This window comes from Larimichthys crocea, chromosome IX (genome assembly GCF_000972845.2).
Source record: "Larimichthys crocea isolate SSNF chromosome IX, L_crocea_2.0, whole genome shotgun sequence".
Lineage (NCBI taxonomy): Eukaryota > Metazoa > Chordata > Actinopteri > Sciaenidae > Larimichthys > Larimichthys crocea.
Window position 1 is genome coordinate 5131260 of NC_040019.1, and position 24282 is coordinate 5155541.

The 24282-nt window shown below is 40.6% G+C and overlaps 1 protein-coding gene across 4 annotated transcripts; it reads right to left on the reverse strand.

Annotated features, from left to right (window-relative positions):
• Nucleotides 1–684: 684 nt before the first annotated feature.
• hook3 (hook microtubule-tethering protein 3) lies at nucleotides 685–24207 on the reverse strand. Of its 4 annotated transcripts, none has more exons than XM_019272431.2 (25): nucleotides 24016–24207; nucleotides 18419–18504; nucleotides 18242–18314; nucleotides 17911–17961; nucleotides 17662–17794; nucleotides 17435–17502; nucleotides 17222–17284; nucleotides 16522–16605; nucleotides 15705–15767; nucleotides 13927–14090; nucleotides 13667–13807; nucleotides 13183–13270; nucleotides 12913–13026; nucleotides 12655–12765; nucleotides 12376–12460; nucleotides 12205–12274; nucleotides 9717–9857; nucleotides 9357–9444; nucleotides 7693–7727; nucleotides 7433–7515; nucleotides 7216–7316; nucleotides 6982–7086; nucleotides 6748–6819; nucleotides 5756–5892; nucleotides 685–4262 (listed from the first exon to the last, which is right to left on the reverse strand). In XM_019272431.2, the coding sequence occupies exons 1-25, from the start codon at nucleotides 24070–24072 to the stop codon at nucleotides 4247–4249; spliced, it is 2229 nt and encodes a 742-aa protein (XP_019127976.1). In that variant the 5' UTR covers nucleotides 24073–24207; the 3' UTR covers nucleotides 685–4246. The 4 variants fall into 4 exon arrangements, with proteins under 4 accessions (XP_019127976.1, XP_019127977.1, XP_019127978.1 ...); XM_019272432.2 differs by having other exon boundaries at nucleotides 685–5570; XM_019272433.2 differs by lacking the exon at nucleotides 15705–15767 and having other exon boundaries at nucleotides 24016–24206.
• Nucleotides 24208–24282: the final 75 nt, after the last annotated feature.

Sequence of the window (24282 nt, forward strand, 5' to 3'; positions counted from 1 at the left end):
TGACAGAAGACTTCAGTGCATCCAATGCATTTCATTCCATTCAAACTCGTATGAAACTTCACTCTTCTGAATATAATACTGCATGTTACATATGTACATTACAAAGTAACAGCTGTCCAGGTTGGGGAGCTCAACAAATGGCGTTTTGTTGGTAGTTAATGCAGCGCCCATTTTAAAATGACTGCACTTTTTCTTTTTACCTCAAGGCTCAACATTATGATGAAGTATGGCGTCCTAATTATACACATGCAACATACAAAAGTATGAAACAGCTCCAGTTTCCTTTCCAGGTAGCCAGGTAGTTATCTTTATGACAAACTGATGATTACTACTGTGAACCAAATGCATACTCGTATTAGGAGGCACAAACTGACTGTAGGCGAGTGAGCTGACTAATCATCTAGTCCACTATAAAGCTGCATGACACAAAGAGGAGCTGCAGATTCAGGCAATAATTCTCTGTAGATTCATCATGATGAGGGAAGATACGTTATTATGAACATATATGGAGCATAGCAGGCAAATTTAAGGTCATGGATTCATGTACGCCCACAGTCTGACTGTAGTTTATTGATCAACCTTAAATAAAGTTAACCTATTAAGCCAGACACAAGAAACATATCAGGATGCATGAAGACAGTTAATATAACATGATCATCAAAATTAAAAAAACAGACAAGCAGCCTGTTTTATACAAGCTTTATTTACAATGTCATTTCCAAGTTTTGCAGTGTAGGAAGCACATTTTCATCAGTACGTCCTCATCGGACAGATGCTATATGAAATCCATCTAACTAGACATGAGTTTTAATTTTCTCATTCTCAAAAAAATGGCCAGACACCTCCTCTACCACTGTCACGTAAAGTATGTACATAGTGTGTTTGTATACAAGCAATATAAAACTTGGCAAATGGAAGGTTATTTGCTACTTCAATATGTAAAGAAAAGTTTGCCAATGAGTAAAAAAATACAGCAAACACTGCACGCGTAGTGATGAATTCTGACCTGTTAAACAGCCGCATGTTGTTTTGTTTCATGTCTTTAGTACACGTTTGACTGGCCAACAGTGCAATTAGCAGTCAAGTAACACGAGGGAACACTGGGTACTCATTTTATCTTAGGCATGTAAGTAATACACCATTGTATGACAGTTTTGTAAAGATTAGTCAGTGATTTGTATTTAAAAATGAAAATGAAGGAAAGATTTTGGGTTATAGCTCAAAAAGTACATTAAACATGTCGCCTTTCCTTCTTTATTGAGAAGAAATGAATATTAATAAAGTCTGAAAATGGCCCAAACTTGCTGGATTCTGAAATCAGTTTCTCTGGTTCGATTACTTGCGATAAATTTACCCACCAAGTATTCCATTATTTTCCAGTAATACTGAGTATATACACACATAAGCGACAAAATAAAGTGGCTGACTTGATGGGGGGATAAAAGGGGATGACATAAAATGTTTTCTCCTATTAAAACAACAAATAAAACATTTCCCCTACATCCCTGATAAATTTAAACAGGTCAACCACAATGTGGATGTGTTCCATTATATACAGATTTCTTACCAAACCAATGACTAAAAAGGGGTGGATGGACGGCTAAAAGAGTTCTGTGTAATATAACTTAAAAGTTCAAACTGTCAAAACACAGATCTGGACAGAAACAAGCAGAGAAGTGGAGAAAAGATGTCATCTCTTTACTTTGCAACTGAATTTATACCACAAGTGTTATTTCAAAAAGGAAAACAAATTTATTTGATGCACAAATGTAGAATTTGATTTGTCCTTATTTTAATCAAGTTAACCAAACATGTGAGCTAACTTCACTTTGATGCAACGGCTAATGAACCTTTTCCCCGCAAAACATGAGCCCAGTCTTTGTCGCGGTCGCTAAAAACACTGGAAAATATGATTGTTTGCAGGGTCACAGTAAATTCACCGACATATTCCGTGAGTTAAAGTGTAAAATGTGCTTTTTTTTTTTTCTTTTTTGTTAATGAGCAAACACGTTTCTTAGCATTTTAAGAAACCCGGGAATCTTCCTGAAAACACTGGATGTAAATGGAACCTTGCCACGTTTTCTCCATTTTACGCTGATCTGACACAACAGAACTTTTGTGTCATTTTCATTACATGGAGACAAACACTATTCAACCACTCTCCTCCTTTTGTTGCATAAGACAAGTATTTAACAGTATTTTGATGTCATATGGAAACTTCACATCCATTGTAACAGTATAAGTGGTGGCATAATAATACTACTTATATATATTTAAAAAAAAGTAACAACACTGCTGTACAAGCGGAAAAAGAATAAATAAGCCATTAAGATAAAAATGCATGAATTAAACCAAGGTTACACTGTAAAACATTGATGAGTAAAATAGAGTAAAAACAGAAGAAAAGCCCTCATTAAGCCTACTTAATATTTTTAAGTTTTTCCTCAAGAAATTTATCACAGATGAGATTTAAGCTCATCTCAGACCTTTTTTTCTTTTTTCAAATAACACAATAAAACTGGTCTCATAAGGCAGCGTGTCACGCTACCTTAACTCCTATAAAGACCAGTCAATCTTGTCTTTTTTTTTTTTAATATAGATATATTTTTTAAACAAAAAGGCACTAAATTGGAGGATTCGACCATCTCTCTCATCTGGAAAATGTATGTACTCATGTCTAGAATATGCATGTATCCGTTGCTTCCTTTCAGTGTTTCTCACCGTTTCTCATAAGCTCTGGAAATAAAATTTAAATAAGAAATGTATTCACATACAATATGACTCAATGCAACACCAAGTTAAGTTTCCCTCTTACTGACACTATCGTGTGTTTTTTAAATAACTACACGTTTAACTTCCTCCATAATTTAATGCCTAAAAAGTTTTTTCACACAACTGTTCTGTGAAGTTGCACGAACAAAAAACACTAAAACAAACACAGGACCGACTATGAACACACACTTTTGAATTGTGCTGAATGTGTGTTTGATCTGTGATCAACAGGATCTTTTAAAGTTTCCCTTTCTACATTTTTAATCTGTTAGCCCTTTCAAATCAAATGAATTTACTCTACATTAGCCTACGTGAGCTAATGTACAGTTTCATAGCTGTATTATTATTATTTTTATATTTGTTGATTTAATCAAGTTGGCTCATTTAGTCCACCAGGTTATTTTCTGCCTGGACAAATAACATGATGTAGTAGTCACCTACCAGCTAACATCACAGATACTATATAAATGTGTGTTTTAACCAAGAGACAGATGCTACACTGACGTTTCATCTAAAGAAAAATTGCAAGTAGGCTTAATGTGGGCTTTTTATCCTTTATAAAAGCACATCTGTAACAATGTTATTGATTTAAAAACAGTTATTTCACCATCCTATGCTCCTACTGCAAACTGTCAAAAAGCCTACAGGGCGACACAGTAATGCCCCATAAGCTCTCCTTTAGTCCAAAACGTGTTGTACTCACTAACACTTGAGGTAAAACCACTTCTAAAAAGATGCCATCCAGCAACATGTCGAGGAGCGGCTAGACAGAACCACCACAGGAGATACACACTTTGAAGTTTAAAAGCGGAGCCGACTCCTTTTTTTGTTGGTGTGCGGACTGATCTGCAGGCTACACCTCTCGAATATTTCTCTCGCGCCGACGCCAACTCTCCTCCAACCATATAAATAAGAACAGATATGTGATGTCATTGAGGTATCCTGAAGCAGCCAGCCGACGCCGAGTTACACACTACAGAAAAGGCCTACGGACAGATCAACTGCTTGGTTGACAGCCTATGTGCTGTGATAATCTGCTCCCGTCCTTCGGTGTTTGTAACATAGGATGAACTGTAACAGACTTGAATGCTGTGTGGAAGCACAAGCAGGCATGTTCATGAAGAGTGAGGAGGGGGAGAATGGAGACAGGAGAGGATGACAAAGGAGCAGGAGAACATGAGGAGTAAGTAGCTGGAAGGGTGGAAAGGAAGTTTAACTGTGGGGAAGGAGGGCGAGGGTGACCCCATCCCTCTTTGGGTTACAATGCATGACGACAGAAGGTTGTTAGTGCTCATGCTGCTGCTGCTGCTGCTGCTGCTGCTGTGTTGGTTATTCGCAGGCTCGAGTCAATGCAAAGTCATGCAACAAGTAGGCGGGCGGGTAGTTCATGCATCGCGTGCCTCAGCCTAGACAAGCGTAGGCCAAAGACAAGGCCGGGGCCACACCGGGCTCGGCCAGATCATTGGTGAACCAGTCATGCAGAGACATCGCTGTTGGGAGGAGAAAGAGAGAGAACGGTGAGATGGCGGGGGGGCTTGTTAGCCTGAAATTTCAGCCTTGATTTAAACACACACAGAAAACGAACGGAGTTAATATGAAGGTCCATCATGTTAGAAAGAGATCATTCATGATGAGCCTTAAAAACAAAGACAATGGGATAAAATAAAGAGTTAAAGGGAGGATGGGAACAGCTGCAACAAGCATACCTATGCAAGATTCCTATTTAAAGTGACAAGGGCAATACTGTGTAGTGTTTTTCAAAAACACTTCTGATATAGAAAGTAAGTCAGCTTCAATGAGCTACGCTGAATAAACACCGGACTGGCATCTACGAACCAAATCCCCTCCGACCAAACATTCCCAGCACATTTCTTTCTATGTGACGCGGGGAGGGGAAACCTGCAGGGATGAAAATTAACCAAATATTGTGGTAAATACATTTAAATTAAACACTATGGCACATAAGGTGTTGTCAGAGACAACCTGGTAAATGCTGGTAGAGGTAAAATCGTGTGAACTGACTCCCAGTTTGTTCGACGGCGGCTCTTAAAGACGCGCTGATCTTTGCCTATCTGTGGATTATTACACCTGAAACAACTTCAACATAGAGGAAAATTCCCATTCACAATTATTGCTGTTATCAGCTTTTTTTTAAATTCATGTAGTCCTATTAAGATATCACCGACACTATTCAGCAAGCAGATGGAACATTTACACGTGATGCCTATACATCGTCCTATATCTCTGTATTTGTTGCTCAGTCTTGATCAAACAACTTAACCACAAGAGCAACTCATCTCCTCTCGTGAAAAATACAAATTCAAAACTTTGACACACGTTAATGAAAATTGCTGTTAACCTGCTTAAAGCTACATCGTAAGAGTTGAAACAGAAAATATGACATCTCCAGTCGAAAGAAAAAACAAAAAATAAAACAAGATGAGCCTCAAATGTTATCACAGGTAGAGATGTGCATAAATACTGCATGAACAGGCAAGAAGTAAGAGTAACTTGTGCAGATGATGAGATTCTTCTCTGCCTCGGGGAGGGGGGGGGGGGTCCGAGATTACCTGCCTGGCAAACGTTCGCCACAGAGTACAGGTTGAGGAAGGTCAGTGGTTGAGAGGGTGGTTTGGAGTGATTAGTCAGACCCTGTCAAATGTGCTGGGGGTGTGAAAAAGGGGTAGAAGCCTGGCATCACAGGAAGTCAGAGGAAAATATGCTTAGACAGGGGAGGAGGAAAAAACAAAGTGGTGCAAGATTTGGGCAGGCTTGCCTGGCATCTCTACCTCATGGATCTGATCAAGAAGGGGGAAAAAAAAAGGAAAATCAATAGGCAGAATGCAGGGAAACAAGAACGTCCATTAGAAATGAGTGGAAATAGAGGGCCTTAAAAAAAGGCACGTCTACTGTATGCAAGTTCGAGGGGTTTTGTAAAGGTAGTTTGTCGCAGTATTTTTTGCTGCCCTTGCTTGCCATCTACCTTGCGGTAGCTGGCTGGACGTGGCCTGGATAGGAGCGACGTGTGCTGGTGGCTTGTCTCTGCCGGGCCAGGAAGGACTGACCAGAACCGGTATTGGCAAGTCTGTCTTCAGCAGCTTTCTTCTGCAGAGACATACCCTGAGAAAAGACACAGAGGAAGTCTTATTAATGCCCATAATGGTCACTTATCAGTGTAACAGGACCACATACACAGACACTCATTAGCACAGTGTGAGCCAGAGCTTGTGCAGGAACTGTTGTAACACAGAGTCAGCAGAGAATGAGCTATCGTCGCTCCACTTATCTTGATGTATGAGAAAGGAAATTAGCTGAATTAGCTGACTCATAAGAATCAACACAAGGTCAGACGTAACAGAGCAAATGTTGATTGTGAGGGTAATAAAAAAGCATATGCTGCCCTCTAGTGGTTAAATGCCTTCAAGTGTGACTTGTGATTTCTTATTCCAAGAAAAACTATGCCAACATTAAAAAAAGGGTATTATTAAGCCATGTGTCACTTTAGGGCTGCAACACATTATTATTTTAAATTCATCTGCCGATTGTTTTTTTGGTCAATAAAACATCAGAGAAGCGTGAGAAATGTCCATCACACAATGTGACAACATTAAAATGTGTCATTTGGTCTGATCGACCGCACAAAACCCCGAAAAATATCATATTCTCTGTAATACAAGAGCAACAAAAGTTGGAGGTCTCACATTTATGAAGCTGGATCCACCAAATATTTGGTTATTTTGCGCGAAAAATGGCTTTAATGACTAACAAATCATCAAAATAGTTGCAAATTAATTTTCTTTTGATTGACTAATTGTCACATTTCTGTATGACACTGAAATTACAGATTTTTGTGTATTATGACTCAAATCTCAGCTGTGCATTAGTTCATGCCACAATGTAAAAAAAGCACTCAAGTCAGACCTGTTGATAACCGTCACTGGTGTGACGGTTTCAGGTGGCGGAGATCTTTCTTACCATATTGTACCAGGCGGACACAATCAGTTTCTCCTCGTAATCTCTCTGGCCTTTTGTCTTGTCCATCTCTTTCTGTTCGGAGGAAACATAAAGCCACAACAAAATCAAGAAATGCAAATATATCTGAAGCTAAAACATGCTTTTTCTAAACACACAAACACAGTCAGTGATTATCTATAAAAGGTCACTGATAAACCACATTGATCTAGAGGTTGCACATTCTACTCCAGTTACCTCCAATGAGTGCAACATCCTCTCCTTCTCCTGCAGCTGGTTCTTCAGGGCCTGGACCTCTGGGCCTGAACCCTGGTTCTGCTTGGGGTCCAAGGTACGGATCACCTGGAGGAGACACATTCAATTCACATCAAAACACTGTTTTGTTAACCCGCGTCTAAAGCAGCGTCGCACTGGTCACAGCACACCGTGAAAAGTTCACCTGCAGAAAAAGAGATGAATATAAATACTCACGCTCTTGGCCTTTTCCAGGTATTTCTTGTATCTCTCCTCCATCTGTTTCATGTCTTCATCTTTCTTCTTCAAAGCCTCTTCCAGCTCATCCACTCGTTGGCCTGAGAGGGAACAACATAAAAGGGTTTCTTTTTTTTTGTTAAGAATGATAAGAACAGATGGTAAGAGAAGACCTGAGAAGGCTTCAGCTACACTTGACACATTTCAACAAACTCACAGCTGGCGTTGTATTTAGGCTCCATTTCATCGATGAAGGACGTTTTCTTCAGTAACTCGTTGTTCACCTCTCGTAGTTTCTCCCTGATGAAGAGGACAAAGCATCGACGTCAACAATCTAAATTTTGTGTAATATTTCATGTTGAGCATTCCAGGACTGTACGAAGAGAACGCATCAACACTTTTTTTGTGTTTGTTTTCACAGGTTTTAGGTTATCCAGAGTCCAGACAGATTTTGTATTTATAAAGATAATAACTTACATGTGCTCCTCATATTTCTTCTTGAGAATGGAAGACTGAAAAGAGACAAAGGATATGTGGAGATGTACATCATTAATACAACCTGTAACCACCTACAGATGCCATATAGAAACATTCTGTCACTCTGTTGGATAAATGCAGGAGTTGTAGCAAACGTCACTTCAGTCTTCTTTTTTTTGTTATATATATACCCGCAGCCAGATTTGTATTTCCCTCCTCATCCAACAGAGGGAAGTGTAGAACAGATAGTGTTTGGAAAAATCTAAAATGACTGTAAGGGCAACCAGTCGAGAAGTAATGTAGACCTCAAACCAAACAGTGTGGTTGATCACATTATTTTCCAAGTTGGATAATCACAAAGAATATTTTGAATTTTTTAGAAAGTTTTATTTATTTTTGATCCTGTATCCATGTGGTGTCTGAAGTGGTGTGCAGGAAAGGAAAGGAGAAATCTGCAGAGTATCTCTACACTAGAAATCAAACAGCATCTAGGAACAAGGAGAAAGGAAAAATCTAGACGCAGAGGACGGCTAAGGGCTGATTCTTATTGTTTCTAACAGGAAAATGCAGAATCCCAACACCTAGCGAGGAAAAATACTGTGTAGCAACTCAGTGTAACAAATGTATTGAAGTCAAAAGCTGATTCTCGACATACGTCTTGGCGAGTTGTAAGTCTATTTGCAGAGAAACTTTTGTTTGATTTTATGCTTGGTTTTTATAATTTATTACATTCCGAGTTGTTACACATTTGTTTCAGGAAGTCAAAAAACACCTACATTTTTTTAAGAGGGAATTTGTCATGAGTCACAAAGTGATACTTACTATAGTCTGGCAATGGGAGCATTATTTGAAAAGAAAATTCACAAATATTTTATTGATTGGCAAAAAAAAAAAATCACAGACCTGCCAAGTGTGGATGATTTTACATCCATCTAAGTGCCGTCTTTGTCCCTGAAGCTTGACACATAATTGTATCGTTTTATAAACGGTACTGTGTCTATAAAAACAGATAATGTTTATGATGGGATGCAAAATCTACACAGGCTGGCAGGAACTGAACCGGAAACACCAAGAAAGACTATTTAGTATTTTAATTTAGAGTTAATTATGTAGTGAAGAAACATAGAAGCTCATGAAAGATGGCGTTAAACATGCATGCAAGCGCTCTCTCTCATACATAAACCTTCCCGGGTGACGCTCCAAACCTCCTCTTCCTAAATACCAGTTGTCCACTACTAGGAACTAGTTTAAAAAAAGGAGACAACAGACAAGGAACAGACAACAAAAATGATACAAATGTCCCCTTTAGTGTTTATGCTGAAGTTAAATCTGTTAATATGCGTTAGAACAAATGTATGATGGTCTGATCTACAGCGACATGGAAACAAAGTATGCACATAAATGGAAAAACATGTTAGAAATGGTTATTTGTTAGAAAGAGTTAGATGCAACTAAAAAAAAAAGAAAATCATGACGGCGTGAAGGACTGTTTTGGTTTTTAAAATATCAAAACCTTTATTCTCCAGGAGGAGCGGTGCACTGCAGTCTTGTGGACCATCTTTAGTCACCAAGTGTGGTCTGATGGGATTTTGACTTTCTGTGGTTGTTGTCAACATTTCATTCAGCTGTTCATCATTCATACACACACAATGCAGATCACTTACATCATCTGCTTTGGAGCCCTGTTCTTGAAGATTCTTCTGTAGCTCCTCTACCTGACTCTGTTCCTCCATTAGGCGCTGATTGATTAGCCTAGATTAAAAAAAGAAAAGGCACAAAAGAGCCGTTTGACAACAGAGTTTTAACACAACACTGAATAAACTAGAAGCTACACAATGGCAGAGCTTCTGGCTAAAAAGGTCTTTAACTGAAATTTCAGTATAGACAAAGAAAATCTTTGTGGGGGAAATAAATGGGGGGATTGATCCACGTTCCAACACGGAGAAAGGCAATCTGCCCACACTGAACATGCGGCTCTCGAAGCTACAAAGATAGACCAAAAGATTCTGCATTTCTTTGCTGACCTGTTCTCTGTCTCCAGCTCATTTTTTCTCCTGTTGGCATCCTCCAGTAGACTCTGCAACAGTGCGATCTTCTCGTTGTCTGATCCCTCCTGGGCCAGCTTCAACATCTTGTTCTCGTGCTGGAGGCGAATCAAATGTTCTCTACAGAAACACAATAAAACACAAAGAAGTGTTCATTTCTCCTGATAACTGATGACATATGTATTGGTTTTTAATGCACCTGCAAGTTTAATTACATTAAATAATAATAAAAAACAGATCAACCACAACCTGTAGGTCAATTATCTTTCTACCACAATACTGCAGAGATGAAGTGCTTTTTAACACTAAGTTTAACCTGTAGGCATTGGTTAATACAAACACTCGTTGGCTTATGATCATATTTGAGTAAGCATCAGTCAATATAACGTGAGGAACCGATGTAGAAATGACAAGACTACCGCAGGGCTCAACACTAACTCCTAAAACTGGCTGCCAGGCTGGCAACCAGGTATTAGCTTTTGGTTGCCGAAACTGAATATATGGTTGCCAATGAGAATCGATTGTTGTTGTTCCTAATCATGACAAAACTATATCTTTGTGCACCTTAATTCAGGACTATTATCCAGGTTAGATTACTGCATTCATGCAATAATAAATAATAAATAATTCAGTTCATGCGTTTCCTCTCAGCAGTCTTTAGCGGGGGGGGTTGATGAAGGTCGCCTTTACAACGTGTGTTGGTTTATGTTTGTAGTGGCAGTGCATTAAATACACTTGGTGTGAAAAAGGTCGAGAACTTGCAGCTTTCACTGAGCAGTGAACTCGTTTAAATGAATTACTGTGGAACCAGAATGTGCACTCTCTTTTGTCTGTTTCTTTATCTTCTCTGCCTCGTAAAAAAAATCACGAAAAACTAGAAAAACACCAAACAGAGAGCACTGCAGTCGGTATAAAGGGAGGACAGAGTCTCTTTGTACTCGGGCGAGCACAAACATATCGAGTGGAAAGACAAATGCAGGGGGAGATTTGTTATACAGGAAAGTGGGACAGAGCAGGGGGTATCTGATACTCAGCCCCCCCCCCCCCCCCCCTTCAATCCATCTACTTAACAGATAAGATTGGATGTGTTGTCCGATGGTGTCGAGCACAGTCTGTGTTTATTCAGGGTGTGGCTCGTGACTCCCTTCCAACAGGAAAACTCGCTAAATGTTTCCAGATGAACTCACAGCTGCTCGCTGGCAGAGGTTAGGCCAGGGAAAGGCAAAGGAAGACCCCGAGAAGAGGTTCCAATGCAGCTTTCGTATGGAATATGACATTAACGTGACCAGAAGTCTTCTTCTGATGGAGTTCTGACTCCTCCACTGCAGCAGGAAAAAAAAAAAAAAACTACATTTCCAGCTGTTGTTCTGGCTGTTTTATAGTTCGCAAATCAATCCCAGATGCTGCTTCTAAAAAGCAACAGAACAGGTTGACTCTGGCAAAAAAATAGCTTCAGTTTTCCACACACACTGTTGGATGCTGAACTGACGAGCAACAGACATAACTGAGAATGAATCATGAAGGCGACCGGTTATTCTCTCTTGTTCTCTTTCACAGGAAACGTTGCTATTGCAACATCTTACTTCCATTTTCAAAGGCTTGCAGGATGTGACATCACCTCCGCTTTTAGTTACCTTCACAGGGTAAAGAACAGCTTTGAGTGGGTTAAGTCAAGTCATGTTTTTCTTTTTTTCCCCCCCATTAGTAGCTTTTAGAGGATTAGGATTTCAAGGTAAATCCATGTTTTGCTCCTTGGTTCACAAGGCAGGGTTAACGCTGCCAGCAGAAAACCCAGCACTCGTGGAAAGCAGCAGTCAGGCTGATGTAACTCACACACAACTATTACATAAGTCAGTCCAGAGTCGGCTCTTTCCAGGCCAAACTCATCTACCGTAAAAACGGCAGAGAGAGCAAGAGGAAGCGGCTGGAAACACCAAGTGGCCACAGAGCGCACAGCAGCACCACAGATATATTTCAACTGTCTCAGGCTTAACAACCGTTGCACAAAGTTCTTTTTTTCCCCCACTCTACATAATGAATGTAGTTTAATAACTTTGTTTCAGTTAACTGGCATCACTTCATTGACTCAGAGGAGCTGTGTGGGAAGTGATTACTCATGCATTGGAATGAATGAATATAATTATATCTCTCACCTTTTCCCTGATGGTCAAAATAATTCATAAAATGAGGGTCTCTCCTGGCCTTTCACTAATCCTTTTTATTGACTGGTTTGTGTTTAGTATGAAGCAACGCTGGGTGCCATAAACTGTGTTCAAAGTCGTTTAAAATACATTTCTTCTGCGTGACAATATACGACACAGTACACACAAACCTAACTTTTCTGTAAAGGACATGCACATTTATTCACCCAGCTAACCTAGTGGATATATTTACACATTACATGATCTGATATTTGTACTCCATCCATCCATTTTTTTATTTTTTTTAAACGCCTCAAAAGTCGTACCTAATTTCCGGGGTGGTGATCTCGGCAGCAAGTGAATCAGAGCCGTCATTGCTGGCCAACGGGAACAGACCTGAAACAGACAGATGAGACAGTATTTAGACTTAACCAAGTAGGCTGTCTTTAGCTAACGAAAGAGCGAGCTCAGGTACTTATATGTTGCTACAATTTTACCTGATGTAAGCTGTCCCTCCTGGGCTTGGACACAGTGTAGCTCCTCTATAGTCTCCTTCAGAGAGTCTCTTTCTGTCCGCATACGCTACAGAGGGACAGACAAATGTGTGAAGGACTTAAGAAAGGCATGAAGCATCCTTTTTTGAAACTGCTATTTGTTATTTACATACAGTTTTGTGCAATATGTAGATTTTACCTTTTGCAGAGTAAAAATAATACTGCTGGGTCATTCTTTTACAGTGTAACAGTCCTTATACTAATAAAATGCACTGTACATACATCTTTTTCTTTCTGCAGAGAGTCCACTTTTTCTTTGACACGTTTGTACTCAAACTCCATCTTGTCCGCCTTTTTAGACTCTTCTGACAGCCTGTTCTGAAGCTCGACCACCTGCGCAAAGAAAGGGCACTTAATAAGAGGTAATAAGACGTCATCGTCAGAGTATACATAAAGGTGTGTGAGAGTTACAAGCTGGGGTCCAGTGACCATGTAAACGATGATTGCATGTGGAAGTCATCACAGCTGTTGATTGGGTACCTGTCTCTTGTATGTCTCCAGCTGGCCCTTGGTAGCATTTGCCTTTCGTAGCTCTTCTTCCAAACCGACGTTTGTCTGCATTAACACCGTGTTCTTCTCCTCCATGAGCTTATTCTGGAAAATAATGAAAGAATGCCACAGGGTTGGATCAGTAAAACAGCTTGACTGAAACTAAATGTTTCTTACAAGCCAACATGTAGCGTAAGAAAACATTTGTGGAACTCTTTGTAGAAGTTGTTTCTATTGTCTGTCTTGTGTGTGACTGTGTACCTGTCTCCGGAGAAGTCCCATATCCTCCAGTTTCTTCTTGTAGTGTTCCACTGTGCCCTCCAGCTTTGACACTTTGTCTGTTGAATGCCTGTGAGGAAAACATTTCATTTTGTGATGTGACATTTGGAAAGGAAAGAGGGTGAGCGGGCTTTACCCGGGTTCTGTTTGTGGAGCAACACATCTGTAACAACACAAGTCTGAAATAACAGGACAGTGGTTCAACAATACGTTGTTTGTTGTCGGTCATCTACTGACTGTTTTTTACTCCCATCAGATCTTTAGAGCCGGACTTGTTGTTTTTAAATCATTTAAATCTTTAATTATGGAGTACGAGTTATAATAAAACGAAAACATGGTTTTATCAGCTCACATCAACTTACACCACATTAGCTTTTTGAAATTACTCTAAAATTTAAGTAAGTGCAGAACAAACTTTACAGAGGATAATGTTTAGTTTGCTTTAACTCTCGCATCCCTGTCTTACCTGAGGACATCCATCTCATCCTTGAGAGACTGGGCTTCATCAGCGAGCGACGTGAGCTCTTCGTTCTGTGACTTGACATCCAGGAGCTCTTTTTCAAGCTCTTCACAGCGGATCCGGTAGTCATCCTTTGCTGCCTCCAACCTAAAAAACAATTAACAACGACGATCATCTTTCCAATCTGAAGATTTTTGACAAAAGTATGAGTCAGTTGAACCCTTGTTTTTTTATTTTTCAAAATGTCTCTCCTAGCAGCTCCACACCTGAAGGTTTCTTCCTGTAGTTGCTCCAGTTGTGTCTGCAGCTGGAGGTGTCTGCGCCCAGCTGGGCTGTTTATATCCTCGATGGAGTCGGACTGGTTAAGTCTCTCCATCAGGACCTGATTTTCTGCTAGCAAGCTGCTCTTCTCCTCTTGGAGGGCTGCCACCTGCAAGAGGGAAGATGGCAAAAAAAAAAAAGAGGGGCAGAAGAAAAAGAAGCAGAAAGAAATGAAGGAGGACAACGGATAAAAAGGAGCATGAGATGTGTAGGGAGTGATAGATAGGGACAGAAGAGAAGCAAAAGAGAAACAAGTTAAATGAGGATGACGCTGCACTTTCAAACTCTATCTCTCACGTTACATTTTTTTAACATTAAATCCTTCAAAGTTATTCATATTAACTGCAGCATTGATTTGGTAATAATGCAAGCATACACCAAACACACTTCAACAAGGAAAAACCAACAAACTCCAACATTGGAAAGAGGGCTACATATGATTTGATGTTGCCTTCTCAATGTGATAGACAGGGTATCAAACTCCACACAAAGCAAAGCAGAAGCCATTTTTTTAAATGTCCGTTATATCTAAAAAAAAAAAAAAAAAACTGAACTAAAAGAAAAATATATAAACACGCATGTAAGATTAATAAGCGGGTTCTAATGACCTGGCATGTAAAGGCAAAATACTGTTTCTCATCCGTAATTTAAATTTTAATCCGGAATTTTCCAGGGTCAGAACATTAGGACTTCATAGTGAACGCCTGAGCTGTTATTACACCTGTATGATCCATTTTGCATTATTTTTTTTTATAAGCCATTACAGTGTTACAAGCAATGTCTGCTTTTAAAATGCTGTTTAACACTCCTGTGTGTAAAAATGTATTCCATTTAAATGTAACACGGTTATGTGGAAGCACTCCGGGAAAACTCACACCGGCGTGAAGATTCTCGCACTGCAACACGCCTTCGTTACATCAAAGATTTGATCACAACAGCTCAAAAAGACAGAAAATGGAACAGGGCTTCCTACAGCTATTGAGTTACTGTTTCATTGCTTGCTGACCAGCGTTGTACTTTTGTAGTTGTAATTGAGGTGCACTTAATTAATGAAATAAAATGAAAAGCAGGGGAAATCAAAAATAGTTCCATCACATATGATTTATATAGATCATGTGTAAATATATATATTCAGCAGGGTCCAAAGGCCATGTCTTAGACCCTGTTTACACTTTGTTTTAAAATGTGTCTTTGTGTGTAAATGACCATGAACTGTGATCCAATCACTAATGCCGCTTGCTGAGGTATCTTTTGTCACGTCAAAGCTAATGCATTTCCAACGAGGGCGTAACTGGAAAATGTGTCATCAATGCAGGAACGTGGCGGTCGCTTTGGCTCATCTTAGCAGTTGAAACTTTTAAAAACCAAGTGTAAACATGGCCTTACTGTCTACTGTTGCTGTGGGAAAGCATGAAACACACCAGGGTAAAAAAAGGCAGAGGGTTATTAGTGAAGGGGTGACAACTGACACGCCCACACAAAAACTGCAGTTTGTGGCTGGTGTGCCCCAAAAGCACCGCGTGTATATGTGTGCACAAAAAAACTATTGTGCACAAACATACACACACATGCACACAGAATTAGGAGAAGGGGGGATCTGGATTCCAAAAAAGGGGGATGCTGGTGCAAGCAGACTGAAAAAAAAAAAAATCCAGGACTTTTAGACACGCCACACATCATGGATGGAAATAAAAGACAGAAAGAAAAGAAAGTTTGGATTTACCCTCTCTTCTAGCTCATTAAACTCTAACCTCAGTCTATCACGCTCCTCTTGGACATGGAGGGCCTTTAAAGCAAGGCACACAGTATTGAAATAGTCAGGAAGTAAGAGGACACACAACATGTGAGCAGGTAACCCTTTAAATCACAGCTCCTTTTATATGCAACAGCTGTGTCATTAACAGAAAGAGTGCGTTACTCTGTTTTTGCAACAGTTTATCACTGAAACAATCCGACAAGGAAATATTTAAGTAAGTAAATATAGGAAGTTCATCATTAGCAACAGCGTAATTATGCAAAAAAAAGGAGCTGCTTTTAAAGTGTAACCAAATAAATCTTTAAGAAGTATGACACCATCCGTTAGATACTAAAATACAAAATATTTGCAGGAAAAACTTAAATGGGTTGGTGTGGAAATAATATGCATTTATTTTTCTGTATACTTGAATATATTCAACTTAAATTAACTTTAAATTAATGAAAATTATACAGTTACTGTAAGAGAAGTGCTCATTTATCTACAGTATGTCACACATTGGTGTCTTTCAGATAAAGAACTATTTAATTTGATATATGAATACACCAAATTATCATAATAAACAGCCACAAATAGTAAACTGTCAATTACTCACTTATTTAGTGAGCAGTCACAGTAATAACTAACTGACCTTGCTTAGACCTTGCTTGGTAGTTTTTATGTCTTTCAGGTTAGGTCATTCAGACACTAGACAAGACTACCTGCACACTGTGTTATGATGCACAAAACCAGCAGTCACGTAGCCTAAAACACAGAGGGGGGGTTACTACAGCATAAAACCAACCTGCATGTCAAGCTCACGACACCTTTGGGAGATCTCTTCCTTGGTAGCCAAAGCATCATTGAGCTCCTCTGCGGTCTTCTTCAGCTGAGAACAGATTAAAAAAAAAACAGAAAATAAAACCCCTGCATTTCATTTCCACTTGGATGAGACTAAAGAAACATTTATGTACATCTCAAACGTTATACTAATACAATGACAGAAAAGTGGGTAAGTGAGTAAGTTGTTTTTGGGGCACTTTGTACACAGTAAGTGTTGCTTCTACTGAAGGTAGCTGTTACATCGACCCTGCTGTTTTACAGGTCTGTGGTCAGAAATAAGTATGAGGGTGAAACATGACGGGGGTGTTCTGGGTCATGTTTTAAAGCGACTGGAATTTCCACTGAAACCTCAAAACAAAATGTCATTAGACACAAACAGATACTGTACGGTGTCGGTGTGTGTGATTTCAAAGAGTTTGGCATGTAAATGTTCAACACTACGCCTTAAAAATCAAGTTTATTTAACACAGGCAAGTTTCATTTAAACTTAACCTTTACATACTTCATTTTAGTATTAAGAGGAAATATTTTTGTTTTTTCACGCAGTAAAAATGTACAAGTTAGCAAAAATCATATGGTGTTGACATTTGAAACTATTGATGACACAGCCAGAAAATAGAAATGCATTAAAAAGAGAAAGAGCCTCTATAAAGTCTGCATACCTGTCTGTCTAGATCCACATACGAGTCATTTCCTCCGGTCACTGGAGTCTCCTTACTCATCAGCTGCACAAACACACGAAAATAAGTTAATGGTTGGAGGAACTTGGCAACAAACGGCGAGCAGGGCTGACCATTCCCACCATACTCTGATTATTCATCAGTTATGATCTGCAGTTTATTTGATAAAAAGGTCCCAATGGCACGACAGTTCACCTCTTGGATGGCTGTCATGACGACATGCTGCACCGACTCCTCCATCATCATTATGGTCTGGATGTATTCTAGAAAACAGCGAAACAAACATAATGATGGGGTCAATTTGAGCTTCTGAGTCAGTTGTTTATGCAATGCGATATCACAGAACATTGTGTGTGTGTGTGTGTGTGTGTGTGTGTGTACAATGTGTACTGATACTGGGAAACCGAGTATGGGATATGCACCTTGTTTCTGTTCACAATTGACAGCACAGCCCAGTATTAGTTGTAACATCCTCCCGAGTTCTGCTGCGTCAGAGTGTTCTCCAATGAGGTTAACGTCTGGTAATGTGAAGTCATTGATGTGCTGACCTAAGATCTGGACGGGGACAAAGAGCGTTTTAAACTCGGAAAAAAAAAAAAAAAAAAAAAAAAAAAAAAAGTAGTGGTGCTGATGTAATGTGGATGCTGGACACTGATCAAGTCTCTTCTTACCTCCTGGTTATAATCGAGGATGCCTTTCAAAATTTTCTTTAGATTGCTGATCTGAAACAAGAGAGGACTTATATAGAGGTATTCCTAGAATATCAGAATAAACAATGCAACTAGCACAGGCTATACTGAATCTGAGTCACGACTTAAACTCAAAGGTTAAGACTAACCTATATCATAAATCTATCATTTAAAATGTTACAAAGTGGAAGTGTGACCACCTATAATTAGCATTTCTGGATAAATTATTATTCATTTACACTTCGAAACATCTGCTGTGTCATGCTGAGCTAAGAGAGGAAAACAACCTAAGAACAGAATGACTGATGCTTACCTTTAACCTCCAGTTGTCCCCAACCTCAGGCTTGATTCTACTGATCCAAGCGTCGTTGAAATACACGACATCTCTAGAAAATTCAGACAGACGAGAGAATAGGGATTCAAATGCGTTTCTGGTTTATGCTTATGAGGAAAAAGCAAAGGAAATGCAGCTGATAACAAATCAACTTACATTTTCTGTAGAGCTTGGGCCATGACGATGCCGCTCGTCAAGTCTTCTACTGTCTTGCATGGAGCCTCCACTCCAAATGTCTGGATCTGAATGACAAACAGACACAAACACATTGAGTGCTGGCTGCAGGATAAAACTATGCAATCCCGCCGAGCGATTACCTCCAGCAAACGCTCGCTTGTCGTGATTGCTCGGTTTCTCTTACATCACCCTCTGTCACTTTTTTTCAGACCTCCATATTCCTCTCTACGGCTTGCCCAGACAGAATTAAATAGTTTTCGGTCTGCGTGCCAACGGTCCACGTGCCGAAGGAAGAGGGGATATTGAGAGCAGGAATGTTGGAGTTCTGACAGGAAGAAAATGACGAGGTTGAAATTCTGCCTGCACGTCGCTCCGTCTGTCTCACTTTTCATCTCGTGGCAAGCGCTTAAGCCCTCAGCAGCTCTGCTTGTGGCAAAGAGACTCAACAGATTGGCCAAGCGGTTTGACGGCGCAACGATCAAATCCCTGATGAGAGGTCAACCTTGATCCACGTGAAGCAACAGGATTGAAATGAACTCCAGCTGGACTTTAATATGTTCGCATGCATTTTTCCACTTTTCCGCTTTTGTTTCCAGCATAAAACCGTTTCAAAGTGCATATGGGTGGAACATGTCACTGTGAAGAGCAGCCACGGGCGTTGAGTTGGCAATAATATGTCATTTAACTCGTGCCGTCTCGAGTGACTGCTGTGAAAGTACTGGCTGTAGACTGAATTATCTTAAAATAAACACGCAAGAACAACACCACCTCCAGCTATCAAGTTTCCATAATCTGTTTTGAACAAATCTGATTAAGGAGAAGTGCTTAAATCATTTCTTTATGTTCTTAATTACGATAAATTCCATGGAGCAATATTTCATTAAAACACAGAAATCCTTGTATCAGCAACATGACATCCAAACCATTACCTGATAAATGAAGATAACCTAAATGTTTTTTAATGTTTCAAACTGTTGTTCTACTTCACATTCACAGTTGGACATCAAGTGGAATAAAACTTTTTGCCTTTTTTCATGCTGCAGTGACCTTCACAAGGCTGATTTTGTGTGTCCTGAAATTTTGTCCAACCCCTTAAAGACACCTTTAAACCTAGAGCAAACCGATCTGATGTATGACGGCTTTCAAATGACAACCAGTTGATCTTAAAATGTCTGTACTATCATCCGAGTAGCAAAGCACCAAACAGGATAGCTTCTTTGTGTCTCTCTGCTAGAGCCAACCGCTGGCACAGAGCCGACACAGAACCAAAACAATCCCCCCCCCCCGATTACATAACACCAACCAGGGAGAAACTGCTTCAATTATCCACACTGTCCACTCCATTATTGATCAGTTCAGCTAAACTGGACCGCCATAAGCAAACTAAAGCACAATCAAGATTACACCCTTTAACCCCTGCGTTACATGCTGACGTCGTGCTTTGACGCATATCAGAATGGATGGAGCAGAGGTGGAACTGTTGGTGTCAAACATGTTGGATTAAATTGGTGTTTGAGACAACGTATACATTGCACAAACACAACAAGACTTTTTCCTGGAGTGGCACAAAATGAGTGTGGCTAAAATGAACCGTGGAATTGTTGTATTGTTTTTTTGTGTACTTACTTGCTGATGGCTGGTTTGCATCATTTCCCTTTGCCGGGAATAGAAATATGACTCCTCACAAACACACTAACAACACGCAGAGGCCAGAACGGACACATTTCAGCAGAGATGACAGCATGACCGCCAATCCACAGCTAACTAAAGACTGTTATGAAGCGTATCTGAATGACATGTCATACACTCTGTGCCTGAGGTCAAGTTAGAAAAATGACCAACACCTATTTTGGGCCTGATGATTTGAGGTATTACATCAGTCACCTTCAGCCAGATACTCGAGGCCCAACAACCCGTCCGCTTTGTTGACAGAGCAGCTGGATTTTATAACCCCTCTTAAAACATCCTAAACTATTATTCCTAAGCAGCTGTGAGTTCTTGTGAACTCACGTGAGCTCCACACGCTTGGTCAAAACCTGTAGTATGCATACCACTGGATTACAAAGCCTTCAAACAGAACGTGTGCCCATGTGATGTCATGTCTCTTGAAAAAGCCACACGCTTTATGCTGAGGGACAATGTGCAGGCAGCGCTCGTCACTGAATGACTTCTACGTTCTGAAATAACGTTGGCGCGTTAATTGTGCTTTTAGAGGTTAATTATGTCACACTTGCGCCTTTGATGCTGATCAGGCATCAGATATACTGAAACAAAGATTAAACCTGTTGTATACGTCATAAATAATCTTTTCTTTGGATAGCCAACTACACATCAACATCAATAAACACATGTTTTGTGTATCCAAACTTCACAGATACCATACCGACTCTGTGGGAACCGTGCAGAGTTCAGTCCTCGTGCTAAATCTCTGAGCTGTTGTTCCTGGGCTAAATGCCAATGGCCTGTAGCCCACAGTGTGAAAGGACTCATAGGAGCCCATCCACACCTTGTTGATTTCGGGTTGTAACACCACAACTCTTCACAGAGAGCTCCAGGCAAAGTCGTGTCCCCTGCGTCATCGCGGTCACCTCCAAATCAGCTTATTATGATAATATTCATCGCTGACCGCAGAGTTTTTACTGCGTCACTGTGAAACGTAACATGTACAGTAGATGCGCTCTCATAGAGTACCGGACAGAACACCTTGTGCCATTTCTCCACAGTGTCTTAGGCCCTGTTGGCGCCCAGTCATTGGGTGTGAGCTGTAATGAGATGAATCAATTAATCTGGAAACGAGGCACCGTGTGAACGGAGGAATTTTGAGGTTGTAGTTTAAGAAGATCTGCTCACGTTCCACAGACCTGCCAGTCTGCAGTCAGCCTGCTTCGATCACATCATCCATGTCAATCTGCTAAAAGGTCAGATGATAGACTTCAACTGAGTGAAAAAAAAGAGGCTGCCTGGTTTACAATGGGAATCATCCACTATAATTTATGCATGCATTGAAAAACGAGCAGGCTTGACGGTGTTTGAGACCTTATAAAGATTGTACACTGGTCCACCTGAATCACACGCACATTAGTGTAGATAACAAAGAAAATACATACTATAAAATCTGTGATGTAAGCTGAATTTCTGTCTAATAAACTGAATGGATTAATTCATTTTGAAAGGCTAGAGTACACCGAATAAACATGTGGACATACACAACAGTGGACAGGGTGGACTGAGGTCAACAAAGGAAATCCACACCTATGGGTTTGTGGAAACAGTTGGGAAAGAAGGCAAGCCATGAAGCCGAGCTGCGGAAAGAGCGTGTGTCGCATGACCGGGACTAAATAATGGGGCTATGAAATTATTACAATAAAAAGGCGCAATGTATAAGATTTAGTTGCAGGATGAGAGAATGACCTTTTTTATGTGGGGAGTGGGTCATGCTTCTACAGTAGCCCAATCACTGCCACTGTGGGTTTTTTTCCTTCGTTCAGTCGGCTGCGATCTGCGACTTCACTGCTAGATGCCACTAAATCCTTCACACCGGACCTTTACCTCGTGATGAACGTGATCCGTGCGAGCGGCTGAAGAGTATTCTCATTACAGGTCACGTTTAGCGTTTCACCAGGAGGAAGGACAGCATGCCAACGCCACACATGCCAACGTTGCACAACGATGAGTGTGCATGTCTGATGAAGCGGCTTATTGATCGGGCACAGTCTCGCATAGGACTGTGATGAAACGGCAATACCGGAGTCATGTGACGCCAAATGCATTACCGCGATCGCTGTTTTTTTTTTTTCTTTTTGTGGGGGTCAACCATTGTGCGATGCATTGTCACACACACACAACCTTCTCTGCCTCTGACTGGTCAAACAAGACAGAAACAAAGCCTCTGATTGGTCGACAGATTGATGGCGATGCATCGTGCTTTCGCTGCTCATATTGTTATCGCCCTGGTCTCGTGTGTTATCAGTCTAACTCTGTGTCCTGACAGGCATGTGAGGAATGTTCACCAGCCACATCACTACTAGGACCCAAGAAGAAAAGGCCGATCTGAGTCGTCATACATAAGCCAAGCTATGACAACAAGAGGAGGAGGCGACAGATTCAGAATGCAGATTGGCTTGAACTTGAACTTTTGTACTTAGGTTACACTGTTTTTCCAACACGCTCTGCAAAAAGGCCTGCTCCTCAATCCCACAAAAGGGAATTGATAAATTGATTTCAAGCATGATTACACGAAATGGAAGGAAAGCACATGACATGTGTGGGAGCGGGGTAAAAAGGGTAAACCTGCTATAATCAGCACAGCATGCATGTTTTCACCACACACTCCTGACTTCTATGCAAGCGGTGTATAGTCAAAACCTTTGCACATCTTATCTCAATACTTTGTACTCATCTTAAAAAGGTTTGTCATGCATGCTGGATCATCATTAATGTTATTATTAACTGTATAATTATTTATTTTGGCCTTTTATGCCTTTAATGATAGAACAGTTGAAGACAGACAGGAAGCAGGGGGCAGAGAGAGGGGGAATGACACGCAGTAAATTAGCCGTCCGATGCGGGATTCGAACCGGGGCCAGCTGCAGCGAGGACTATAACCTCCACACACGGGGCGGCCGCTTAACCCACTACTCTACCGACCGCTCCATAATTATTTATTTTAAAGACTAAAATCTTTATAAGGTTTCAGATTTACATATTGCATAGCGCATTGTTACTTGTTTTTTTTATTTTACTGCCACTGCTTTTATTTATACATGTGTATATAGTGTTAAAACAGGATATCGTATAAGTGTATGGGGTTAAAGTTTTGCTTTCTTGCTATTCACTTACTATCTTACAATTTCCCTGCGGGGATTAATAAAGTATTTCTGATTCTGATGTGTAGTCAGTTTCTAGAAATTGTCTCAAAGCTTGCATCACAGTGAGATTTTTGGATTTTTCCATTTACACTCATACCCAAAAAAAAAACATCAGCACATCTCAGCTGTGCAGGCAGCAGATAAACTGAACTAATCATCCCAACACAGCTGCTTTCCAACAATGTAAACACGCACCAATCGGTTGTAGCATGTGATCCTACGATCTGATGCCTGATTGCTCTCGGTGGCTTAGATATTATAAACACAAGCCCTGTGTGTGTGTGGGACATATTTGATCAGGAGGGAGGAATGGGGAAGGGAAAGCAGACACAATGATACACCGGACAACAATGACAGGAATCCAGCCTCAAAGCAGACACCCAGCTGTAACGGTACATTTTTTAAAAATCATCCGTTGAACCAGGCCAACGTCTGCCGACAGTCACAACACACGACAGAGAGCATTAAAGGAAAAGCCGAGATAGCTAAAATACCAGATATAGATAGAAATGGTCATTTTTGACTGAACACATCAGCAGGCTAAAGCAGCAAACAGCTGGCCTGCATACGTAACCAGCGTGTCATTTTTCCTCTAGCCTGCCTGCTAACGTTAGTTAGCTCTGTGTGCTAAACTAGCATCGCCGACGCCGGGAGCGAAAACAAGTCCGTCAGTGAAAACAAGTGACACATATACATATCACCACCTACCCATGTCAGGAGGCTTTCACAGAGCTCCATTCTGTCCAAGGACTCCGATGTACTCATCGTTAACTAACGCAGACCGACTTTGTGTGGTGAACGGAGCCCAGAAGTTAACAGTCGGCTTCATGTACTCCCAAAGCACCAGGCTCGCTCTCGCTCTCGGTTGTCTCCTCGGCCAATAGCCGGGTTCGCTGCCTCGGCGTCTGCCGGAGGGAGGGCGGGATGGGCGGAGTCTGCAAGTGCATGGAAAAAAGGGAAAACTCACCCACCTAA

Bases quoted from the DNA above. Each gene is read 5' to 3' on its own strand.
- hook3 (XM_019272431.2), bottom strand. From the start codon at position 24,072: ATGAGTACATCGGAGTCCTTGGACAGAATGGAGCTCTGTGAAAGCCTC. The intron at 9,445-9,716 runs GTCAGCAAAGAA...TTTTTAATCTAG, and splicing joins GAGCTGGAGACAGAGAACAG to GCTAATCAATCAGCGCCTAA. The intron at 7,728-9,356 runs GTAAGTGATCTG...GTCTCTTTTCAG, and splicing joins AGGGCTCCAAAGCAGATGAT to TCTTCCATTCTCAAGAAGAA.